Here is a 23,575-nt window from a genome sequence, read left to right as displayed (position 1 = left end):
GTTCATGTCGAGGGGTGTTCTCGAACGTTCCTTGGGAAAAGTTTGCAACGTTTAAATAAAAATCCATTGCTATCTTCGGGATCTCTACAAGGAGAAATATGGCACTTTCAAAATATTGTCGAGATAAAAAACTAACGCGGAAAGTAAAAAAAATAAGTTGATTCTCTACCACATCTCTGACTGAAGCAAAAAAATGCTTACAATGAGTTTAAATAAACGTCGATCTGAGTCAATTCTGCACTCGTTTACCAAAAAGTGGCAAAGAGTGTTTGGCATTTCATTTCGTATTGCTCAATCGCCCGCCTCCGCTGTTCTGACGACTTCAACTAACCGACAACGGCCAAAGAGGAATCGCGTCCCCCGGATTCACAGACCCCCGCCCTAACACTGAGAATCTGTCCTTTTCGCCGTGGTGAGCTCCATCGGCCCTCCTCCGGCTGAGGACACGAGCAGCTCGCTCAGGGGAATGAAGTCCTGGAGCCTCTCGTCCGCCTGCTCCACGCACCACACGTCACAGTTGGGACTTAGGCTCGCTGCCCTTGACGTGTCCAGACACTCGCACTTGGCCCGCTCCACCGACCGGCCCCCGTCCCTCTCCGGCCCCCGCTCGAACTTCAATATGCCCACAGCCCTGAGACCCACTGCCGAGCAGGTCCCGCTGCTGCTCCTCCTAGGCCGCACCCCTCCGCAACGTAGGCAGATGCCCTTGCTTAGCACCCGGTTGGGCTCGCCGCCGCTGCCACCCCCACTGCTGCCCCCGCCACCGCCCGTGCCTCCACCTCCGCTCCCTGCCCCACTGCCTCCTCCGTGGTGCGGCTGGTCCATGCTGGCGTCCAGGGAGCGACACTTTCCCGGCAGCTCTGGCCCCATAAGGAGGTTGGGGTGCCTCCGCTGGAGCTTCGCCGCCGCCCCGAAGGCGTTGCTAGCTGAGGGGGGTTTGAGCCTCACCCGCCCGCCACCGCCCCCAATCCCCGAGGAGTTAGAGCCTCGCCAGTCCCTCAGCTCACCCATACTGCCGCAGGCGACCGCCGGGACGATCTTGTGCGGAAACCGAGGGGAGCCCCTCGCTCTCTCTCGGAACGAAGGCGCGGGGGGTGGACGGGTGTTCCCGTGGCTCCGGCGGTGCTGGCGGTGGTCGTGCGACGGAGATCCCCGCGCGGCTGGGTCGTCGTCGTCTCCGGAGAGGCAGGCGGAGAGGGAGAACTTGCGGGGGGCGGAGGAGAGGCGGGAGTCGGTCTCCTGATAGGGATCCCAGCCCTCCTCTTCGTCCTCGTCCGGCGCCGTCCCTTTGGGCAGCTCCATCTCCTCCGAATCACCCTCGGATCCCCCTCCGCCGCCCTCCTCCCCGTCCCACTCATCTCCCCGCTCCACGTCTCCGTTGTGCGTGATGGAGATGACCGGGTCGGCGAAGACCACGCTCCCGGAGCGCGAGGAAGGTGGCTTGCCCACGATGACGATCTCCGGGGCGGCCGGCATGGACCCCGCTGGAACGAGGTTGGCCACGTACTTAACGTGGTGGCGGAGGGCGGCGGCCACGGCTCCCGATGCGGAGGTCCCCGCCAGCCCCCGCTTGGGCCTGCTAGATCGGCCATGCTCCCCCGTGAGCTGGGCGAAGTGGAGCAGTCGCCTGAGGACGGAGCTGGGGGCGTGCGTGGAGGAGGAAGAGGACGAGGAGGTGGGCAGCGGGATGGCGGACACCGACGTGGCCTCGGACACCTTCCGCCGCTCGTCAAGGTCCGGCTGCGAGCCGAAGGACACGTGCCTACGGGGTCCGGGGTCGGCCGAGGGCCAGCTGGCCCTCGGTGCGGGTGTAGCCGCCACCTGCAGGTGGACCATTGTCTGCGAGCCACAGTTCATGTCCCGATCGTGATAGTCCGACCTCTCCATTTCTCCCTCGGCGTTCGATTCCTCGGTCTGGATTTCACTCTCTTCCTCAACGATAGCAACCTTGGGTTGATAAAGATATATTTCAGAAACCATTCTCAATCAAAATTTGAATGTTTGGGATAAAACCATTACTTCATAAGTCCATGAGGCCATAAGGCCATGGATGCACATACTCAAATTACTACAACCGCAGGGTAGTATATCTAACCTTCAGTTATTTAAATAGATCCAAGCCCCTCTTTCATACAAAAAATGCTAAGAGAATGTCAATACATTCTCCAACAAATATCCTGCCAGTCAGTTGACTGGAAATAGTGAACTTCACTCAAATGATTTTTTTTCTTTCTAGTGCCTTCAACACTTTCCTGAACTTTGGCACAATCAAAGTGTTATACTCCTGAAAGAATTTGTAGGTAAACTCTACAGGTTCTTAGTATTTTCTACTTTTGCCCATCTATCACTTCATCAGCACTATTATTTATATTGAATTACCCTACCCAAATACTGCCAGTGAAAGTTTTCACTCAAAACATTCTCTAAATTAATAATGATTAATCAGTTATTTTCAATGTAGGAGTAATGGAGAAGTGCTTGCAGCAAAAATTAGAGGAGATAGAGTGACGGATATGTGGGTCATGAAAGAATGTGGACTATATAGATACATTGGCAATATGGAAAGATATGAAAGAAGTTTTATAGCTGGTGTGGTCATGCAAAAAGAATGAATGGGAGTGAAACCACCGAATAAATATACGACAAGTAAATAGTTTTTTAGTAAGAAGTGGATCAGGAATTTGATGTGTAAATGTGATTAAAGAAACTCTCAATTTGATGTTTATTAGAAATTTCTGGAGAAAAACAGCTTGTGAAACTTGTGAATGAAACAGCGCATGAATTCAATATAGGTGAAAGATGTGGGCAAGGGCAAGTGTAAAGGGACGAAATTAATTTAAAAAAGGGGGTAGGTTTAATGAAATAACTTAAAATGAGGTTTATTTGGGTTTACCTAGACCAGAAAGGGATGATGCAAAAAATATATATGCATGCTATTTACCCAAACCTTAATTGAAACATATGCATAGTGGCATAGGTATGGGAGGGAAATAGTTGACAGTTTTGCCTAACCCTCAAAGGACAATCCTATATATATTGCTGGAACCACTGACTTCCAACATTAATTTCAGAAGTAAAAGTAGATCTTTCATCAAGGTCATTGTATTGAAGATGACTAAAATATACATATAACACTGAACTTTAACACAAACTGAAAAAAATTCACATTTTCTGACATTTCTTCCTGACCAGGTACTGGATAATGAGTTTGTTCATAGAAAGGAATATTTGGGAGCCCATTATTTATTAGATTGCATTAAGATTCCTGATAGGAAAATTTTATTAGTATATAATACCTATACACTTGTATGTCAAATGGTATCAAATAAATTTTCAAGTTAATATATGAATTGTATGTTAAACCATTTGGTGAAAAGACCATTTCAGGATGTAAATTATGTGGTAAAGTTTGCACTTCAGAATCATAATATAGCTCACTTTTTCTAAAAGTGAAAGGTGGGGGGGATGTGCAAGGAGACTTCTGCTCAAAGGACTAGCAGTGGAATGAGAGAGTGTCAGATGGTAAGCAAAAAGAAGGCAAGGTATTTGGCAATGTTTGGTGACTTGTAAAAGTATATGGGAGAGTTCTGAGGGGAGTAGGATTGGGGAGAAGACATTAGACCTTGTGGGTTAGGATGAAAATTTTGATGTGATGGAACCAATTCCTAAATGTTCTCAACTATAGTCTTCATACTATGGATAAAACTGTTGCATTAAATAGACACACATCTCTTGCCAATGCTGTAGTCTTCAACTCCCTTACTAGGCCAAGGCATATAGCCTACCCTGAAATAAACTCTGAAAGTCAATGATTCTCTGCAATATATGTAAGAATGTATTGTCTGGTAATTTTAACAACACCATTGTTAAAAAGTCACTAATGCAAAAACCAGCAATAAGTTGTAAGGGAATACCATAAAGCTTCAAGGAGCAAGTTTTATTTGTGCATGTGTGGTCAGACATAAGAGTTTAGAACTGTGCCCCCCCCCCCCTTTGACCATCACCTGTGACCACTGTTGAAATTAAGCTAATGCAAACTCTCCTAAAGTTTCTTTTGAGTATTAATGTAGACAGAGCAATTTGGGGGTTAAAATTCCTTTTTTATTTGAGTATTAATCTTTAGGACTTTGGTTGAGATAGGAGAAATAATCTAGTAGTTTACGTTCATAGACTTTTATTCCCTGAAGAGGTTTAGAATAGTATAACTCATTACTCACTTCACCTACAGCCATGTTCTAAGGCCACTTTATAGATTGGTAGCGAGCCTACAATGCTTCAACTCCAATCTCATTACATAGTTTTATATTTCTTGTACTGTGCTGTTCATTGGATATCATCGTCTTCCTATTAAATTGTTTCACATGGCCTTCCATTTACAAATAATTGATCAAGAGATAATGTTGTATTTATTATTAATTATACGCTATGTATATAATGTAATGGTCTCAATCAGTTGAACATTTTTTGAAATGGTCACATGTTGTGTATATTGACATGTATTTAAAAAATGAAAAATGAAATAGGGAACTTACTGCTCCCAAGTGAGATCCCAAAATTTTAAAACGTGCTGAAAATAAACTGTATTTAACATGTAAAGAACTTTTAATAATACATGATATTTTAATGATTTCTTTTTATGTTATTTGTGTAGGTAATTCATTATAATAACAATCTGATTCCTTTCCTCTGCATATATTGTATTCATAATTGTTTAGAAACCCAATACCTTATTAAATGATTTCAGCTATAATATGAATGTATATTTGATGCATCCATAATATATCAGATATTTACATTCATTCATAAGATCTATTAGAACTCTGCAATAAAATGTCACCTTTTTCGGAGAATCACCAGGAGAATTTGTAGATGTTGATGGTGCAGGTGACTCACTTAACTGCCTCTCCAACCGACTTATGTCGAGGTCCAATGCAGCTAATTCCCTCCGATACACACGATTTTGTACTTCTACTCTATAATACATCTCACGCTTTTCATCAATGACAAACCTGAAACAAAGATGATCGATGAATATTTATTATGTGGAATTTTCTCATACCAATGAATTAATCATTTGGTTAACATTTATTTCAGCATATCATTATTAATTCATGGCTATATTATTACTCTTGATTACCATTGAAATGGCTTACAACAGTGATTTTTTATCATTTATTCAAATATTCATGGAACAGATGAAGTGGAGATGATATGTAAATATTTTATTTGATAAATAGTTTTAGTACCAGCAAAAATAAGGCTTACCTCCTAGTATTGCATTCAATTTTCAGGCCCATGCTTTCAACTATTGGGTCACCATCTGGATGTATCCAAATGGTGTGAATCTAATTGAAAAAATGATATTAACATAATAAGTCACCATTGTATAGGAATGAGCACATGAAAAAATTAATTATGTACATACTTGAAAATTAAATTACGCATATGTTTGAAAAAATGATAAAAAGTGATGCTTCTAGAATTGGGTCTTCAATTCCATGCAAAATGTATTGCTTACAAAGAAAATGATTAAATAACCATATTCATATATTAGTTTGGTTTCGTGGGACTATTTGAATTTGACTTCATAAGAATTTCCTTAGAGTAGGCACAGGCTTTAACAGAAATACGTTTAACATAAAATTCATGCATTATAATTTCTCCATTTGAAGTCAAAAAAATTCTTAAATTCAGAAATCATTTGATCCTGAGCTCTCATAGGCATGGCAAGGCATGTTGGATAGCATCAAGTGAGGTAGAAAGAATGCGGAATTGATGAAGGGTTCATCATTATAGTAGGGTCTCAGGTTGTCTCATTAGGTAGGCTTAGAAGTATAGCATTGCATAGTCTGTGTTATTCAAAACCTACCTTAAACAGTATGTTATCAAATAATAATCACCTAGCAAAGAGGATGCCTACCCATGAAAACTCAAATTTTAAGAGTAATATTTCTCCAAATATTATTTCATAATTTTCATGTTTCTAATGGTGATTTATGCTAAAATATAGTGACTTGCTATAGATATAGTTATTTCAATATGGGATAGAATTTAAGTGCAAAATTTTACCTTTGGCACAAATAATAGGCAGAGGGTTGTGGTAGTTGAAGCAAATATCAAAGCTGTGATGGTAACAAAGGCCAGTGTTGCCCTGTCTGATATAAGGTTTGCCAACACAACAACTATCACACTTGTGATCACCACACTGTATACACTAGCACCAATATATTGCGAATCATTGAGTGCAGGGATCTGGACTCTTCTTGTTTCCCATGCCATGTACAAGCCAGCAACCAATAGGAGGCCTTTGTAGACATACAAAGCACCTAGCCAGCCATGAGTATGCTGTGAGCGACAGACCTCCACCTGAAACACATAACACATGTTGCATTCACATAAATCAAATTTATCTTCAGCATAATTTAACTTTTGCAAATTTTTCCGCTGAACTTAAAAAAAAGGCATAAGATATCTGATGTGATTTTAGATAAACAGCTGGTGCTTGTGTCACAAATACAAAATATCTTGAAATTCCTATGAGACAATTTCTATAAATACCTACTCAAAGTAACTTCCAGTTAATGAGTAGAAAGAAAAAAAAATTCTTCCTTATCAGCATCTGCATGCACTCTGCAGTACATACTGTACAATGAGTTAACATGGTCATCACCCTCAAGCAGTGCTAGCTCAATAAAAATTTCTAGGCTATAGTTCCTAGATTGTTGACATTTATTGAATATGGGCAATGGGGATCCTATTCATTTGCAGGGTGTAGGTAATGGAGGTCCCAGCAGGAAGGCTAAAGCAAGCAAAGGAAAGTAAGTTCCCAACTTTCCACAAAATATATGTTTTTCAAATCCAGTCGCAAGGGAATTGAGCCAACATATTTCACAACCCCTGGGCCATTAGTCTACCTATTCATGTAGTTACCAAAACTTGCCCTCCTTTACTCTTTTGCCTATGTTTACCTCTGAGCTATTGCTTTGCCACTGAGAATGTCCCAGTACCCATGTTGACAATACCAATGATAGGGATTTGGTCAGAAAATTTTTAAATGAAAAACTCAGGAGGAGGCTATGTAAACACTACAGATGAATGGGATCACATATATCAACGGATATTAGTAAACCATAGTATTTATTAATTTTTAGAAAATTTAATGAAACCCTATGCAAAGATTGAAAATGCGCAAAATATTTTTTTCTTGCAAGTATCCATTATCGGCAAGGATAGGGAAGTAGTAGTAGTAGTTTTTATGGGAGGCAAAAGACAGCCTAGGTCATTTGGAAATGGTCAGCCTTGGTCATTAGGAAAGAAACCCAGTGTTGGTATTAGCCTACTTTTAAGGAAAGGCGCCAAGGGGTCTGCAGCTTAACGTCCCATCCGACAGACGGCATACTCACTCGAAGTGCCCTCCAAAAAGCTCCTCAAGTAGGGATTGGGAACCCACTGAAAAATATCTGTCATCACCAGGATTCAAACCTGGGCCCTCAGGGTGGGAAGCCAGTACGTCAGCCACCGCACCATCGCAATCACCGCAAGGAGAGGGATACCATCAGCTTGACTGGCATAGCATACAGGAAAACTATTCAGATCTGAATTCTATTTTAAAATTAAATTTGGGTCCATGTAAGATTCGCTAGTAAGTGGGTACAAACAAAGAGAGAGAGCACATTTTTGCAAAACTAACTGGGTAAACTTTCCTTGGGTAAGAATATTAGATATAAAAATGCAAAACCTTTTAAATCTGCTCTTGAAAAGTGGATCTTGGTCAGTGGTATGCTTTAAAATGTACTGTTTTGGCATGGTAAGCTACTTCAAATGCATTAAAATATATAGAAATAACTACCCATTTCTAATTTTTATCTTCTCATTTATATCTATTGAAGGATATATGTTAGTATAATTTACATGATTTAATAGTGGATGCATTCTCAATTAAAGGAAAAATAGTGTTAACATTAAGGACGGAGTGATATGATCTGTAGTGTGAATCATCCCTACTGAAAGGATCTGTGACAATTAAAACCTGAGGAGGGTAACTATGTGTAACATATCAGTTTCCTGAAATCACCTCATTACCCTTAGCACTCTAATGCTCCTCAACTGTCTTGATATATGCCATGACACATCCACAGCACTTTTATTCCATCTATGGGAATGCAAAACTGAATTTCTAATATAAATTGTTGATGAACATGCAACCATGTACATATGTGGAAAGATATGGTTGAAAAAGAAAACTGGCTTTTGTTCCACTTTCTTGATTTTTCTACCACTAGAGGTGACACACCTGTACCATGTAGTTATTATGCTATACTGCTATAATAATCCCAATTAAGAGCCATATGTGGCTGCCTATTAAATAAAGGTTCTCGAAATCACCCAGAAAACATTAAGTGTATTTATTATGTTTATGTATTGAGAAATATTTATATTGACAAAAAGTAATTAGTTCTACCATTTATCAAAGTATATAATGTATAAAATTATACCATTTACCATATACCATTATACCAATTATACCATAAGGTATAATATTATTACCATTATGTACTACGTACATGACAATGAGTGCATTGATAACCTTAGTTCCCTAGGCTGCATGTGATGATGCTATTGAAGTACTAGGCACATAGGGAATGCACAACACAAGATTTTATCTTAAGTTCAGTAAGGAAGAGCTTGATTGTTGAACGTCATGTTGATATAATAAATTAAAGAGCATAATAAAACTATAGACAAAGTATGGTTAATAATAGTAAATGTGCCATAAAACTGCTTTTATTAGCATTATAGTTGTTGATAGTAGCTAGTAATATTTGATTTCCACAGGTTGATTGGTAATTAATAGAGAATAGATGTTGTTGAGTGGTTGAGATATTCAATCTGTGATGTCCTAAAATTGCATGTAGATACATCAGGACAATACAGCAAAGTGAGTTTCTGAGCAACTATTACCTGTGGTTGATATACAACACTTCTATCTGATGTAGAAATCTCCAGTGAAAGATTTTTCAGATGCCGCTGCATAGGATCCACTGACACCCATAACGTAACCATTAAGCCATCCATCAGCAGAAGAACACAAATTAAAGACATAAGTTGGGTGTCTTGGAGCATCTGAAAATATGGAACAAAGCTAATTATAATTGTCACAATAAAAGGAAAACCTAAGTTTAAGCAGAGTGTCTGATACACAATCAAAAATCAATGGAACAAGTTATAATCAAAAATCATTTCTCTGAACTTAACATTGAAAATGCATTGAAACAGTTCAGTTAATGAAAATAAAACCAGTGATTACAATACTATCTCATACTCAGTAGCATAGCATCATTTAAGTTTTACAGGATTACAAATAGCATGCTTTGACCATAGCCAAAATAAATATCAAGGCCATTTATTTTACTCATTTAAGCAAAATTTCTTGCCGGGGAAGACTCCTTCAGAAGTGAATTTGGTGCAATAAACAATGGCTATATTATCTAAGTAGGCATACATATACTTATTTCTGAAAATCATAATACACTTATTTTGTGAACAACTCACAAAAACGTGGAAAAATTAATACTGTTGATTGTTTAAATGAAAAAATTAATTGGTAATCTATATACTCTGATAGCACAACAAAGAGCTGCTCTCATCATTAATACAGATTGTAACCTAAGCATGAGAAGAGTTTATGAACATTCAAATAAAATCAGCCAAAAAGTTACTGAAATAATTTTGGGAATCCAGAAAAAGAAATAGGAATGTAGGTACTTACCAACTGAGACTTACACATTTTGTTATTACAATTTTGAGCATCAGATGACACTTGAAATATTTTTCAAAAATCACTTGTTAAAATCCTTTAACATGCATTTCGATATCATATCAATAATTATTCACAGTGAATCAGAAACAAATTCAAAAAAGGTCTGGAGGATAAAAAAAAGTTGAAAATGGGGCTTTCCTGAAAACTTTTTGTCCATAGATAGATTTGATACCACTGAGAAAGTTGTAGATGAACCACAAAAGGCAAGATTTACTACTTCAGTTTAGTAGCTGGGGAAGGGGTTACTGGTGAATGGGGAAGGACATTATCTTCCCAACTTGTGCATTTTTAAATTAAGAAGAATTTAAAGTAAAGATTAACATTGGAAAATTGTAGAAATATCATAAAACATTGAAAACATATGCATTCACATTCACCATAGTCTAATGGAAATATAAAATTAAATTGGGAAATGTGAAATAGCAATTCATAAGCATATGAATTCTCCTGCATGCAAACAATCATGCAATAAATTGTGAAGACAGCCAATCAAGGTGACATAATGTGATCATTATGAAAGTAATTTAGAAAAAGCTTAGACATATGCATCATGACTACTTTATAAATTAAATGATGGTTGACGATATGAGCTTAGTATTTTCAGCCACATTTTGTTATAATATCAGACCAACTGTTACAAGAAAGGATATATCAAAAGGGTATTTTTTGTATCATTCAGTAGTGGTTCTAGAAAACCTCTAAAAGAGGGGTGTCTGGTATTTTTACATAGAAATAATATTTAAGGAAAAAAATAATTACTGACAAATAAATTTGAAAATTGTGCATATGTTGAAATTAATTGTACTAAATTAGAGATTTAAATCCACTCTGCTGCATATAATGTTATGCTTAGGGAACAAGTATTACACATTGAAAAATAGTATCAGACTAGTAATATTAATTTTGAACTTTATTAGAGCTAATAATATTCCCCAAGGGAGGAAGACATGCCCCCTGGGTGGTTCCATGAATTTCTTGAGCAGGACATACATTTTTTAGAAAAAGATTATTAGTTAGCATCGTTTAGATCCTGGAATGGTATCTTGAACTCTCTAGTCACACGTGAAGTTCTCAAATCTTTAAATCACATAATAATGTCACCATTCATGGGAATATTCTGACTTAAAAATACAGGATCAAACTATGTATAAGTAATATGTTTATGAATATGGACTCAATGAGTGTTTCAGTAGCTATAAAGTTTTTGTGAAAATAAAATTAAATAAGCAGAGTGATAAACAGAACAATATGAATGGAATCTGAATTCCATTCATATTGTTCAAATATTTAAAAATATTTAGTGTGATGAAGCATCTACAATTAGAGCTCCTCTTGTAATTTATAAAAAATTGTGCTTCTGACGCAAAGAGGCTATATTCTAGTAAAGTCTAACTTAATGTTTTGCATGCAAACATTAGCAAAACATAATAACTCACATTCATCTCACCTTATTCTTGACCACACCACTTCGGCTCCTGGTGAATATTCTGTGTACCCTGTATGTTTTGGTAAACATTGAGCCAAAAGCAAGGGAAAACCCTGCTGAAAGAAGATATGCTCGAGCCTGTAGTGCAAAAAGAGTCAAAAGTTTTATGAATGACTAATATTTTTTTTTATTTTTCATATGCATATCTAATATGTTCTAATTACATAGTCAAAGTAGAAAAATTCCCAATTGCAAAGAGTTTTGACAAATGAAGCATTTTTTCATGCACCTGCCAACATAATGATTTGCTCTAACTGAAGTAAATTAATATCAGATATTTTACACAAAATGGGGTAGGCTTAAATTCTTTTTTTTGCATCTTTTTTAATATTGTTGATTTTGTCATTGAATTGAAACAAAATAATCAGATACTTTACACAAAATGGGGTAGGCTTAAATTCTTTTTTTTTTTGCATCTCTTTTTATATGGTTGATTTTGTCATTGAATTAAAACAAAATAATCAGATACTTTACACAAAATGGGGTAGGCTTAAATTTTTTTTTGCATCTCTTTTTATATTGTTGATTTTATCATTGAATTGAAACAAAATAATTCAGATCCCTCATAATCTTCAGCTTACAGTGTACAATGACAATATTTTTGGATAAAAAGAGCAAAAAAATATTATAACAATGGCATTATTGTCTGGGGCTTTTCACTGCTTGAAGATAAAATGAGTTAATAATACCCATCAACAGTAGCTGTGTCAGTGGTATTCAGGATTATGATGGTGCGATAGCTAATGTACTAGCTTCCCACCCCAAGGGCCCAGGTTTGAATCCTGATGGTGGCTGGATTTTTCAGTGGTATCCCGATCCCTACTTGGGGTGCTATGTGGAGATTACTGTAAGTAACATGTCATGTGATGGGACAATAAATTTGAACCCCTTGACAACTTTCATTAAAGGAAGGCTAATGCTGATATCAGGTTTCTTTCCACCCTTCCTCCATTCTCTGAAACATCCTACCCTAACAAGATTACCCTCCTATCCCTTCTGGCACAAATGACTTCTGCTGTCAGTCACCTCCCCTAACAACTACTACTATCAGTTGGAACTTTGGACTTAGAAGTTCACCACAAAAAATGTAGGATACTAATGAAGAAGAAAGCCTACGTAATAAATATGAATTTTAGAAAATTTTACTACTTGGCAGTGGTCTCTAATCAGCATCAGGTTTCCTCATTTAGTGCATCATATATATATATATATATATATATATATATATATTTATTTATTTATTTATTTATTTACACATGCAAACATACACACACACACATAATTATATATATACAGGTTTCGCCCGGAAAATAAGTGTACTGATCTTTTCCCGCCGCTCCAGGCGCGCCCAGCACCGCTCTGACGGGCTGCGATTGGAGGGGGGTATATTGGCAAGCGACGCTGAAAAAGGCAGTCGGCTCTGAGCTGTGGTGTAGTGAGGAGCTCTGTTAACGCGAACCTCCACGCTCGACCCACGTCACGGAACGCGATGCCGAAGTTTTTGGAGCAGCGTTATTCCATCAAATTTGCGGTAAAGCTTGGGAAATCGTCTACCGAAACTGTCGGTATGATTAACCAGGCTTACGGGGAGTCAGCCATGTCCAGAAACATGATCTTTCGGTGGCACAAGATGTTCGTGGAGGGCAGAGAAGAGGTCGACGACGAACCACGGCCTGGATGCCCATCAACGACACTCACCGACGAAAATGTGCGAAAAGTTCGCGATGTACTGAACTCTGATCGTCGTCTTAGTGTTCGGATGATAGCAGAGCAGTGTAATGTGCCAAAAACAATAGTGCACGAGATTATTAGGGAGCAATTACAGATGCGAAAAATTTGTGCAAAGTTGGTGCCGAAAGTGCTCAGTGATGATCAAAGACTCAATCGTTTGGAAATCGCGACACAACTTGCGGATCACTGCAAAAATGATCCACATTTTTTAGAGAACGTTTTTTCGGGTGACAAGACGTGGATCTTTGAGTACGACCCGGAGTCGAAGAGACAAAGTGCGGAGTGGCACACCCCATCATCACCCCGTCAAAAGAAAGCTCGCATGAGCAAATCTCGGATCAAGGCGATGCTCATTGTCTTTTTTGACAAAAGGGGAGTCGTCCACTACGAATTTGTACCTGAACGACAAAGTGTAAATGCTGCATTTTACGTCCAAGTGCTCGACAGGCTTCGAAAACGAGTCGCCCGCGTCCGGCCAGCGATCAAAAACATCTGGCGGCTGCATCACGACAATGCGCCGTCTCACACCGCGCTTGTCGTGTCGGACTTCTTGGCCAAGCACGGCGTGGCAACGCTGCCGCACCCGCCCTACAGCCCGGACTTGGCACCACCGGACTTCTTTCTGTTCCCGAAGATAAAGAGGAGTTTGAAAGGAACGCGATACGGGACTTTGGACGCCGTCAAAGAGGCCGTGACGACGTGTCTTCGAGAGGTTCCCGATGATGCCTTCGCGGGAGCGTTTCAGGAATGGGAACGCCGCTGGAACAAGTGTATCGACTCACAAGGGTCCTATTTTGAGGAATATTAGCTTAAGATATGTGAAAGTGTAATAAATTTTTTTTCCTGAGCTCAGTACACTTATTTTCCGGACGAACCCTGTATAGTAGTAAAAGTGTGTTGATGCTCAAGGGATGTTTTTGAAGCATCTATATATATATATATATATATATATATATATATATATACATATATATATATATACATATATATACATATATATATATATATATATATATATATATATATATATATATATATATATATATATATATATATATATATATATATATATATATATTTTTTTTTTAAGGTAATCTACCGGTTAAGGTAGGTTTTTGGATGGACACAACTACCAAACAAATATTTTATTACTCCTACAAAACACAAAATCCATCATCCCACTCTACATCAGGCCCCTCTTCATCTCTGAGTACCTTCTTCCTCCCTTCATCCCGTCCAACATCCCTATCCTGTTCCTTCCCTTTCCTCTTTTGCCCAACATTCTACCCTCTATCACAGTCTTCAACATCCCACTGCCGGTCAACACCCCCTTCATCCACTTTTCCTGCCTCCATAGGATTGCTCCCAAAAAACCCCTCTCTTCGCCCACCATACCAAGTACTTCCTCATTTGTTTTCTTCTCTGTCCATTTCACCTTCTCCATTCTTCTCCACACCCACATTTCAAAAGCCTCCAATCTACGTCTATCCTCCTGCTTCAATGACCACGTTTCCGCACCGTACATAGCTACGCTCCATATCAAAGTTTTTACGAGTCTTTTCTTAACATCCTTACTCAAAGTCCCTGTCATCAACTCCCTCCTCCTTGTGAAAGCCTCTTTGCCTAGCGCAATTCTTCTCCTTACGTCCCTACCACTTTGACCGTGTTGGTCCAAAACACTACCGAGATACGTAAACTGTTCTACCTGCTCTAGTTTTTGCCATCCTACTTTTATGTTAAGCTTAGCCTTTTTCTTTCTAGAAAATCGCATAACCTTTGTTTTATTAATATTGATTCTCATCCCATACCTGTCGCACTGAATTTCCAATTCACTCAGCAATGCTTGCAGCCCCTTGGCTGACTGACAAACTAAAGCTTGGTCATCAGCAAACCTAACTGATTTTACGAATTCCCCGCCCACTTTCATTCCTACCTCGAGTTCTTCCCATGCCTCTTTGATCATTTCCTCAGCATACAGGTTGAGCCGTCCGTCGGATGGGACGTTAAGCCGCGGACCCCTTGGCGCCTTTCGTAAAGAGTAGGCTAATGCCGACGCCGGGTTTCTCTCCACCCTTCATCCTTTCCTGTCCTTCCCCTATGGCGCAAATGACCTTAGCTGTCGGTCGCCTCCCCTCAAAACTACTACTACTACAGGTTGAACAGCAACGGTGATAATGGGCAACCCTGTCTTACACCCCTTCCTAACACTGCCCATCCTGACTCCCCGTTTCCCACCCGCACCTGAGCAGTCTGAGACATGTACAGGTTGCGGATTAGCCTCCTTTCCCTCCAATCTATTCCTATTTTCTGCAATATACTCATTAGTTTTTCCCAATTCACCCTATCAAACGCTTTTTCGAAATCTACGAAACAGGCAAATACCTCCTGGTTGTGTTCTATATTCCTCTCGATTAATAATCTTATTACTGCAATGGCATCACGCGTACCTCTCCCCTTCCTAAACCCAAACTGATCGTCCCCTAATGCCAGATAGGTCGAAGGTTAGGATCCAGACGAAAGGTAGTCCACGCAGCGTCTGTTCCTCAGTGAGGCGGCTGCAATGGCGTCTGACCCCAGTGGGGCGGCCAGTAAGTGATGGTGTCACGTTAAAAACACTATTGAGGAAGGCAACGGGAAACCACCTCAATTATCATTCCCTAGAAAAATATGATGGACAAAAGATATATATATATATATATATATGCATATAGATGCTTCAAAAATATCCCTTGAGCATCAGTACACTTTTAATACTGGCTTTCCTACAGTTTGAAGGCTCCCAGGTAGGCTGATTCTGGAAGATCCTTAAGGGTACATGTGCAAGCTTCTTCCCAAGGTGGTGTCCTTTGAGGAAGGAATTCACTTTTGGGAATAGGAAATAGTCTTCTGATGCCAAGTTGGGGCTATGAGGAGGTTGGGGCTATGAGGAGGTTGGGGAATCATGGCGATGCCATTGCAGAAGGTTTTTGCAAGCAGATAATTGATTCTGCTTTTGATCGTCCATCAAGACCTTCAGGACAAATTCAGAGCAGATCTTACACATTACCAAATTTTCAGTGATAATGGTGTTCAGTGTCATCTTATCAATGTTGATATTATCCACCATCATGAGCACACTTAGCTGATGGTCTGAATTCAGCACTTCACACACACTTCACGAAAAAATTGTTGCCGATACTTTTTATACAAACCTTTTATAAGTATTTAAGAAAGAATAATTAATGTTATAGCGCTTCAAAAAGAAAATAATGACTATACTGTCTGAACTTGCACAGTATGTATGAAGTTATCCCAGTTTATGGCACTTCAAAAACCTTTGCATGATTAAAATCCCATGAAATAATTTTTTATTATGCATGCATTATTAAAAGTAAATATTAATTTTTGAAAAATAAATTTTAAAGAATATTGTATAAATAAAAGATACATTAAAGAATAATAGTAATTACATATTTTTTATCTGAAAATTAATTTTGCATTAAAATCAATTGAATTAACATTTAACTCAATCAAAAAAAAAATGGCTAATGAAAATGCATAATTTTACATGAAGTCTACTTTAGAAATTTACATTTTTGTAAATATTTGCCTCATAACAAAAATAATGAGATTCAGTACTATTAAACTTTTATTAACCTGTAAGTTTGTGTGCTCCATGCAAAAAGTTATAAGAACCTCTTCCCAACTAAGTTTAACAAGGACTTATTCATTTTTATGAGTTCAGTTAAATGTGAAATATTTTCTTACAGTGCAAATTCCTGCAAAATGAAAGTTTCCTTCAGGTAGTGTTGCATGATCAAGGCCAAGTAGAATAACTGCCATGTAAACAAGTATGCATCCAATAACTGCCATGTTGTTCAGCTTTGGAGAGGAGAGTTTAATGTATCTAGAGGGACATAGAAAACAAGCAAATGATGCATCACAAAATAAGACAAAAAATTCTTAGTTTGATCATTTACATAATCTCAAAAAAGATTATTTATGATTGTCACATGAGAGAATGACAGAGCCTTATGATTACAATTGATTCTTAATAAATGCTTATGAATATACTACAAATATGACTCACTTATTTTTCTAGATTGATTTTATTAGCTACATATTTGTTGAAACTTTTTAATTTAAAAATTTAGAAAGATATGTATACTTAGGTACTATCTTCTAATGAATTTAGAGAATACTTACTTAAGTTTACGAAAATATAAATTAAACCCTAGAAAAGCAAATGCTAGACAGATCCCAAGTATTGCTAGGCAGGATATACTCATGAAGGCTACTGGATCAATGGTTACAACACGGACTTTGAAGACTCTCTTGGCAATTGGTACTTGCCCCCCTTGCCATATTGGTGGCACACACTGAGGACAGTCAAAGTCAAGGTTTTTTTCTTCTGGATAATAGAGTGCGACCTTCTTAACCTGGCCTCCTAAAAAAAATGAAAGCTAAGATCAATACTCGCAATCCTAAACCTTTCATATAAAATATCTATTTCACTACTCACAGTAGAAACAAGATTTCCATGCATGAAAAATATATTTCTGATCATTTAGTTATCTAAAATGGGCAATGTAATTTATTGCACTATTTTGCACTTCCACCATTTTTCCATTGATTTTTTATTCAATTCAATATATATCAGTCGGTACATATTATAGTATAATGCAGAAGGCTTTGTATTCAATGAAGATTAGCAAGGCAGTGGGGATATGTAGATAGCATTCATACAATTTACTGAAAAGATTAGTAAAAAAAAAACAGCAATTACATGTACTTAGGGTTATCAACAATAGAATAGAGAAGAGGATTAATCACTACTTTTGTCTAAATTAATGAGTTGTTAAACAGAGAAGGAAGGGGACATGTTATATTATGGTAGTAAAGGAAAGGAATATTGACTATTAAGAGTATTTGTGAATTTTGGTTTGGAGTAAAACAAGGACGAGACAAAATTATTGAGTTTAATGTGGAGTGGACTGAAAGGATTTTCCACTTATCCCAAATGTGTACATGACTCAGAATACATAAGCAAGGGTTGCCTTTGAAGATTAGGATATTCAGAGATAGTCACGAGGATAATGCTAGACTAACTTTTTAGCATATGCATAGAAACAATGATACGTGAGACCTTGAGGAGGTAGCGCTATCAATGAGTCTGCTTCAAAGAACTCATTAAATAAGCCAGATTGTGAGTATGATTAATCTAAGCTAAAAAGAAAAGCAATAGTAGATGTTAATGAATGCCTTGCAGATTACCTAAAGGAGAAATTAATTGAAAATTAGTCAAAATAAAACAAAAGGAATGACATTCCTAAGAAAGGGGAGATCACTGATAACATAACAATGAGAGATCATTAATTTAAGCTGGTAGGACATTTCATTGGTAATATACTGGATTACATTGATTATGGCAGCAAGAATATTTGCTGAAACATTAGAAAGAGAAGCATATTCAAAAAAGAGGGAGTTTATGACAGGGAACTTAAGTAAAAAGACCTGAAAAAAATTTGAAAACATTAAGGTTAAAATTAAAGGACTAAAAAACTTGGTTATTAGAGGAGGAGATATCACAGAAATCTAAGACTTTTTAAAAGTGGTTTTAAAGAAGGATGAGGAAAAAACTGACCAAAAAATGATCATGAAATGTTAGCCATGGTTGTGGAAGAGATAAAGTTGTTTGGAGAAATTAGAAGGACAAAAAAGTGAATTGAAGAGATATTAAGAGGCATTTTAATGTACACAGAAGACTGTGATTCTGGGAAAACGTTAGGCACGTGACATGATGGGAAGGATAGAATTAGAATTGATAGAATGAAGAGAGGCATTAAGAGCATATTTAGAGCTGAAGAATGATTAAGTGTAATGAAGAATGTGAAAATTAATAAGAGGAATCAGATATTAATCTTATGGTGCTATAGAGTGGTGAAACCATGGTTGTGGACAATAACTATTAAATGTGACATTACTGTGCCTCATTTTGACAGTATTCCTCTAAGAAATGGCTATAATAGTTTAGCATATAATGAAGTAGATAGTTTATTTAATGTGATGTTAACCAGTGCTTAGTGATGTGGTTCAGATAAAACCACAACACTGTTTGAAGGATTAGGGGGGAAATTAGAGATATTCTTTTAGCAGAGTCATCGGTGCATATACAATTGTGAGACATTCACAGTTCAAAAATAATTTTCCTAGACTGGTATTGAAACTGAATCACTTGACTAAGTGTTCCTACCACTGCACATGAATGATTTTTGCACCATGAAATTCTCAAATTTACATCAATAACATGGTGTAACAGTTTTTGCAGTTCATTTAAAAAAGACCTCTGAGCTAATACCACTAATAATAAACTATCACATAATTATTATCATATTAAACCATATCAGCAAAAGCAATGATCTTAAATCATTTACCCTTCTGCAGTTAATATCACCAGGCTATATCTATATCACTGTAAGCTGTGAAAGAGTTGAATTCATATTTTAATTAAATTTATCATATTTTTATGAGTTTAGCTGGGAGGAAGAAGCTGAATTTTGTAAATATTATAGGAAATATGGAATGGATGGTATTTAGGAGAGGGCAGGCAAATATAAACAAATATCTTATAATAGATAGTTACCTTTTTTCAGTGACATTAGATATTATGGATTTGACTCACAGTCATGTAGGTAATTCCACACAAGCTGTATGGTAAATTTTAGGAATCCATCAATAATAAATGACCCATGGATAGCTAGTTGCTAAGTTTAAAATCCATTCTCACCTTGAATTTGATAGAATGCTGATATTCCAACTCTATCTGCACCACTGAAAGAAACTGGACCCTGAAAAAAAATTTTTTAGTTTTATAACATTTTGAAAATTAATTCATTAGGAACTAAGATAATGATATCACTCTATTGACACACTATTAAAGTATAAATTACACAGAGATATCATGTATTTGACATCATTTGAAACAGCAGTAAAATCTTTGTCCATGAATGAATCATAACTAGTGAAGTCAACCCAAATACTGAATTTTGATGAGGGTAGAGCTCACTTTGTACTAAATCCTGCAGTATGTGACATTCACACATCATGGTATTAGCTCCTTTCTCTATACCACCTACTGTTTTCCAGAAAGTTCTGGTACCCAAAAAATTACATTGTTAGCATCAAAAAATCATCTGGATTTGAACACTTGCCCAATGCACAGTAGCCAAAAACCATTCATTGGGATAGCATGCCTCATTATGAATAGTAAGCTTCATTATTTGTCTTCAAATTTTAAAACATGAGCTCAAGGAACCTTAAAATTATTAGTCTGCCAGCAAAAAATTGAAAAGCTTTGGAAAGTATGTATTTTAAATTATATATGAATAGGACAGCATTGTTTGGAACTTAATTGATTGAAAAGATAAATAAAAGTTTAAGAAATTACATGGAATGGAATTATAATATCTATGATGGAGATTTGTTGGGATAAAAATTAAATATCAGAAACAGAAGAGATATCTTTAGATCTATCGCTTAAAATACCCATGAAAAAGGAAAATATTTCTGATATAACTTTAAAGTGCATGTATTAATACTTAAGTCTTAGGGCTGCAGGGACATTTATCATACTGCAAAGGGGCTCCTCTATGAGGGGTTAGGTGGAAGAAGGGTCTAGTCTCAATCTTGCCCAATAAAGATATTTCATTATTAAGTTAATAAGTTTTTAAGATAATTTAAGCATGTCAATTCTTATTTTACAAGTATTTAACTTTTTAAAATTATTTAATTTTTTTGTCGAAACACTACTTTTTAATATAATTTTCAATTTCCAAATATTATCACATTAAATGTAGCATTTCTCTGACTTTATTTCAAAGATGTGGAAGCATCTTGCCAAACTTGTCTGCTAATTTTCCAATGTATCTTAAACACCTACTTCATGAAATAAGCACAAAATGAATAAACTTTGGAAATGTAATTAGTGCATTATTAGTAACATCACTTGCTTGGGTATCTCTCCCAAGAAGAGGACTTTTCGGAGATATTCTGACCTCTGATTAGTGACGTGGAGAGCTTTTCTAGACATATTCCTGAAAAATAAGATTGGATGTAATGCAGGTGCTCCACAACTACCCTAACCTATTATTGTGGTCCAAGCAAATGCCAAATTTCTGATTTCATGCCTATGTAGACATAGAATTCTTTTCCATGACGACTAAAGTTATTGATTTCTTTTTCTGTTTCCCACCAATATTTAAATTAGTTCTCTTTCAGTTTATATTGAATTTCAAATGTATACTGGATTGTATGCAGCTCCTAAAATTATTGTAATATCTAAAAAGCTTTCAAATTCAAAATTTGAAAACATTCAACCCTCGAGATTCAATAGGTTTGATTATATTATCTTTGATAGTAAGTAATTTCTCATGCATAAAAAATCACAAAGTAAGCAACTAATACCATGGTTATGAATCGCATGTCAAGTTAAATGGATGAGATTGGTCTCACCTCATACCAAAGTTTGTAAAAGAAGCCTCTAGTCAGTAGCTGAACGTTCTGCTTATTAGACTACACCCCCGCCCGCGAATTATACGGCTACACAGGGAAAACATTAAAGCGAAACACAAAGGAAACGGTTAGGCTTGCATGCGACGAATCATGCTGTCATTTGCATGAAACATTAAGGGTCACTTGGGATGTCAAGAGTGGTAACAATTTGGGTAAAATGAGTTGTTTCTTCACATAAAGAGAAGGCTCTCGCCTCTTGGCTTACTCACGGACACTCCTAGGAATTGAACCTTGGCGAGCTCACTTAGGAAGTCCGCCGCGAGATCTTTTTGATGGTAGTCAAAGTCGGCAGCTCGCTTCAAGAGGTCCCCGTGGCGGAGTGCCAAAGCGATGGCCCAGACGGCGTCGTACGCCTGCGGAGCGTATTTTGTCACGGGCAGAGATAGCGACGCCAGCTCGCTGATGAACATCGAGTTTGTCTGAGGAGAAATTTCTTCAATCATTCATTCAATTGGATTTACTTAAGGAAGAAGGTAAAATGCCCAGTAGTTTGTAACGAAAGAGTGCGTCTAAATGGCTATAACTCTTGGCAAAGGAAAATGCAAACTCCCGAAATAAATATATTTTTAGAGGGGGTCCTTTCTTAAAAATCAAAAACTAGTTTCTTAAGATAGCATCCGGACACCACGGACTTAAATTATGATCACCCTTGCACAGGTCTATAGAAATTCGTAATTAAGCTCCAAAAATGATATAATTAACCAGTTGTCATCGCAGAGCAGAGGTGGTAAGTGTAAAGGAATTTTATATAATCAAGTAGAAACATCATGTAAAATTTACTTAAGCAATGTATTTCATAAAGAGTGGGTTTTATTTTGTGTTTGATATTTTTAATTGGACTTTCTGCATTCAAGAACTATGTGCACATAGTTCATCCACTCTGTCACTAACTCCGTTGGAAGCGATTTATGAAGCCATTTTCATCGTTAAGTCATTATGACAAATAAGGAATCAATTAATATAAATTAAAACTTTCAAATACTGCGAGAAATACACACAACGTTAAACGGAAACATGATTAAATTTAGGGAGAGGAGAGGTTCAATCAGTTTGGCATAGATCACAAACCATATGAGCTGAAGCTGGCCTAAAATATCCATAATAACACCCGGAGAGAAAAGGGGTGATGCTTAAATGTAAAAAAGAATACCGAAGAAATACCAAATTGCAGGAAAGGGATGTTTCTCCGGCAACATTTATTTTATGTGTGCTTATGACTCACCAATCCCGAGAATGATGGCGTGTGATCTCCCACGATGCTGTTGTGACTGGAAACCATAAGGAGGCCTTCAACTGCAAGAGACAGTGCTGACGGTGTGCAACCAAATATCTCCAACGTGCTTCTGTTCCCCAACCACCAAGCGTCCGCAGGACTGCCTTGCAGAATCCAAGCATAGTCCGCGCCATACATTCCCAAACGATGCGCCTAGAAGGATGAAATCCGCATGTGAGGTTTAAGAAAGACTGTCTTGTATTCGAATTACCTGATTTCAGCCCCATAAAATCCATTATTTACCCTTGGGATGCACAAAAAAAATATTTTCTCTTAATACTAACCAGAGAGTTCAGAATTTGAACGTATTTGAAAAATGTGATGGTAAAAATGATGAAGAGGAATGTTGTGACAGTAAATATACGAAATTTATAAATAGAAATGTGAAAAATATACAAAAATACGGAATAGGAAAAATATACGAAGCAAATCGTATAATATTAATCTCTAAATTTTATTTCTTCAATTAAATGGAGCTCAAAATACCTTTAGCTTTACTCTTATGTTTAGCATATCCTATCCCTTTCCTTGGCTTTCCATGCAGTGCAACGGTGAACTGATAGAATGAATTAAAGATGAAAATATTGAGACGACCGGGTATTTTTTAACCATTTCTTGAAATACAGATGAATGCCACATAATTCAATCTGAGAGAGTGTCTTAGATCGACCGGGATAACAAAAGTTGGATACCACTGTCCTAGATATAAAATAAA

General features: G+C 37.4%; 1 protein-coding gene across 1 annotated transcript in view; it reads right to left on the bottom strand.

Moving 5' to 3' along the window:
• Positions 1-381: 381 nt before the first annotated feature.
• The window catches only part of GABA-B-R3 (gamma-aminobutyric acid type B receptor subunit 3), a 653,270-nt gene continuing 630,076 nt past the window's right edge, over positions 382-23,575 (bottom strand). The window contains exons 10-20 of the mRNA XM_071598960.1: positions 22,810-23,013; positions 21,797-22,006; positions 19,804-19,864; positions 17,223-17,463; positions 16,785-16,923; positions 11,268-11,384; positions 8,962-9,123; positions 6,070-6,366; positions 5,266-5,345; positions 4,838-5,009; positions 382-1,947 (exon numbers count right to left, since the gene is read on the bottom strand). Coding sequence (XP_071455061.1) covers positions 382-1,947; positions 4,838-5,009; positions 5,266-5,345; positions 6,070-6,366; positions 8,962-9,123; positions 11,268-11,384; positions 16,785-16,923; positions 17,223-17,463; positions 19,804-19,864; positions 21,797-22,006; positions 22,810-23,013 — 3,249 coding nt within the window. The remainder of the gene's footprint in view (positions 1,948-4,837; positions 5,010-5,265; positions 5,346-6,069; positions 6,367-8,961; positions 9,124-11,267; positions 11,385-16,784; positions 16,924-17,222; positions 17,464-19,803; positions 19,865-21,796; positions 22,007-22,809; positions 23,014-23,575) is intronic.

This window comes from Hetaerina americana, unplaced genomic scaffold (assembly GCF_022747635.1).
Source record: "Hetaerina americana unplaced genomic scaffold, ioHetAmer1.1.p SCAF_10, whole genome shotgun sequence".
In the NCBI taxonomy this organism is placed as follows: domain Eukaryota; kingdom Metazoa; phylum Arthropoda; class Insecta; order Odonata; family Calopterygidae; genus Hetaerina; species Hetaerina americana.
The sequence above is the reverse complement of the archived record's forward strand: the minus strand, read 5'-3'. Positions and strand labels throughout refer to the sequence as shown.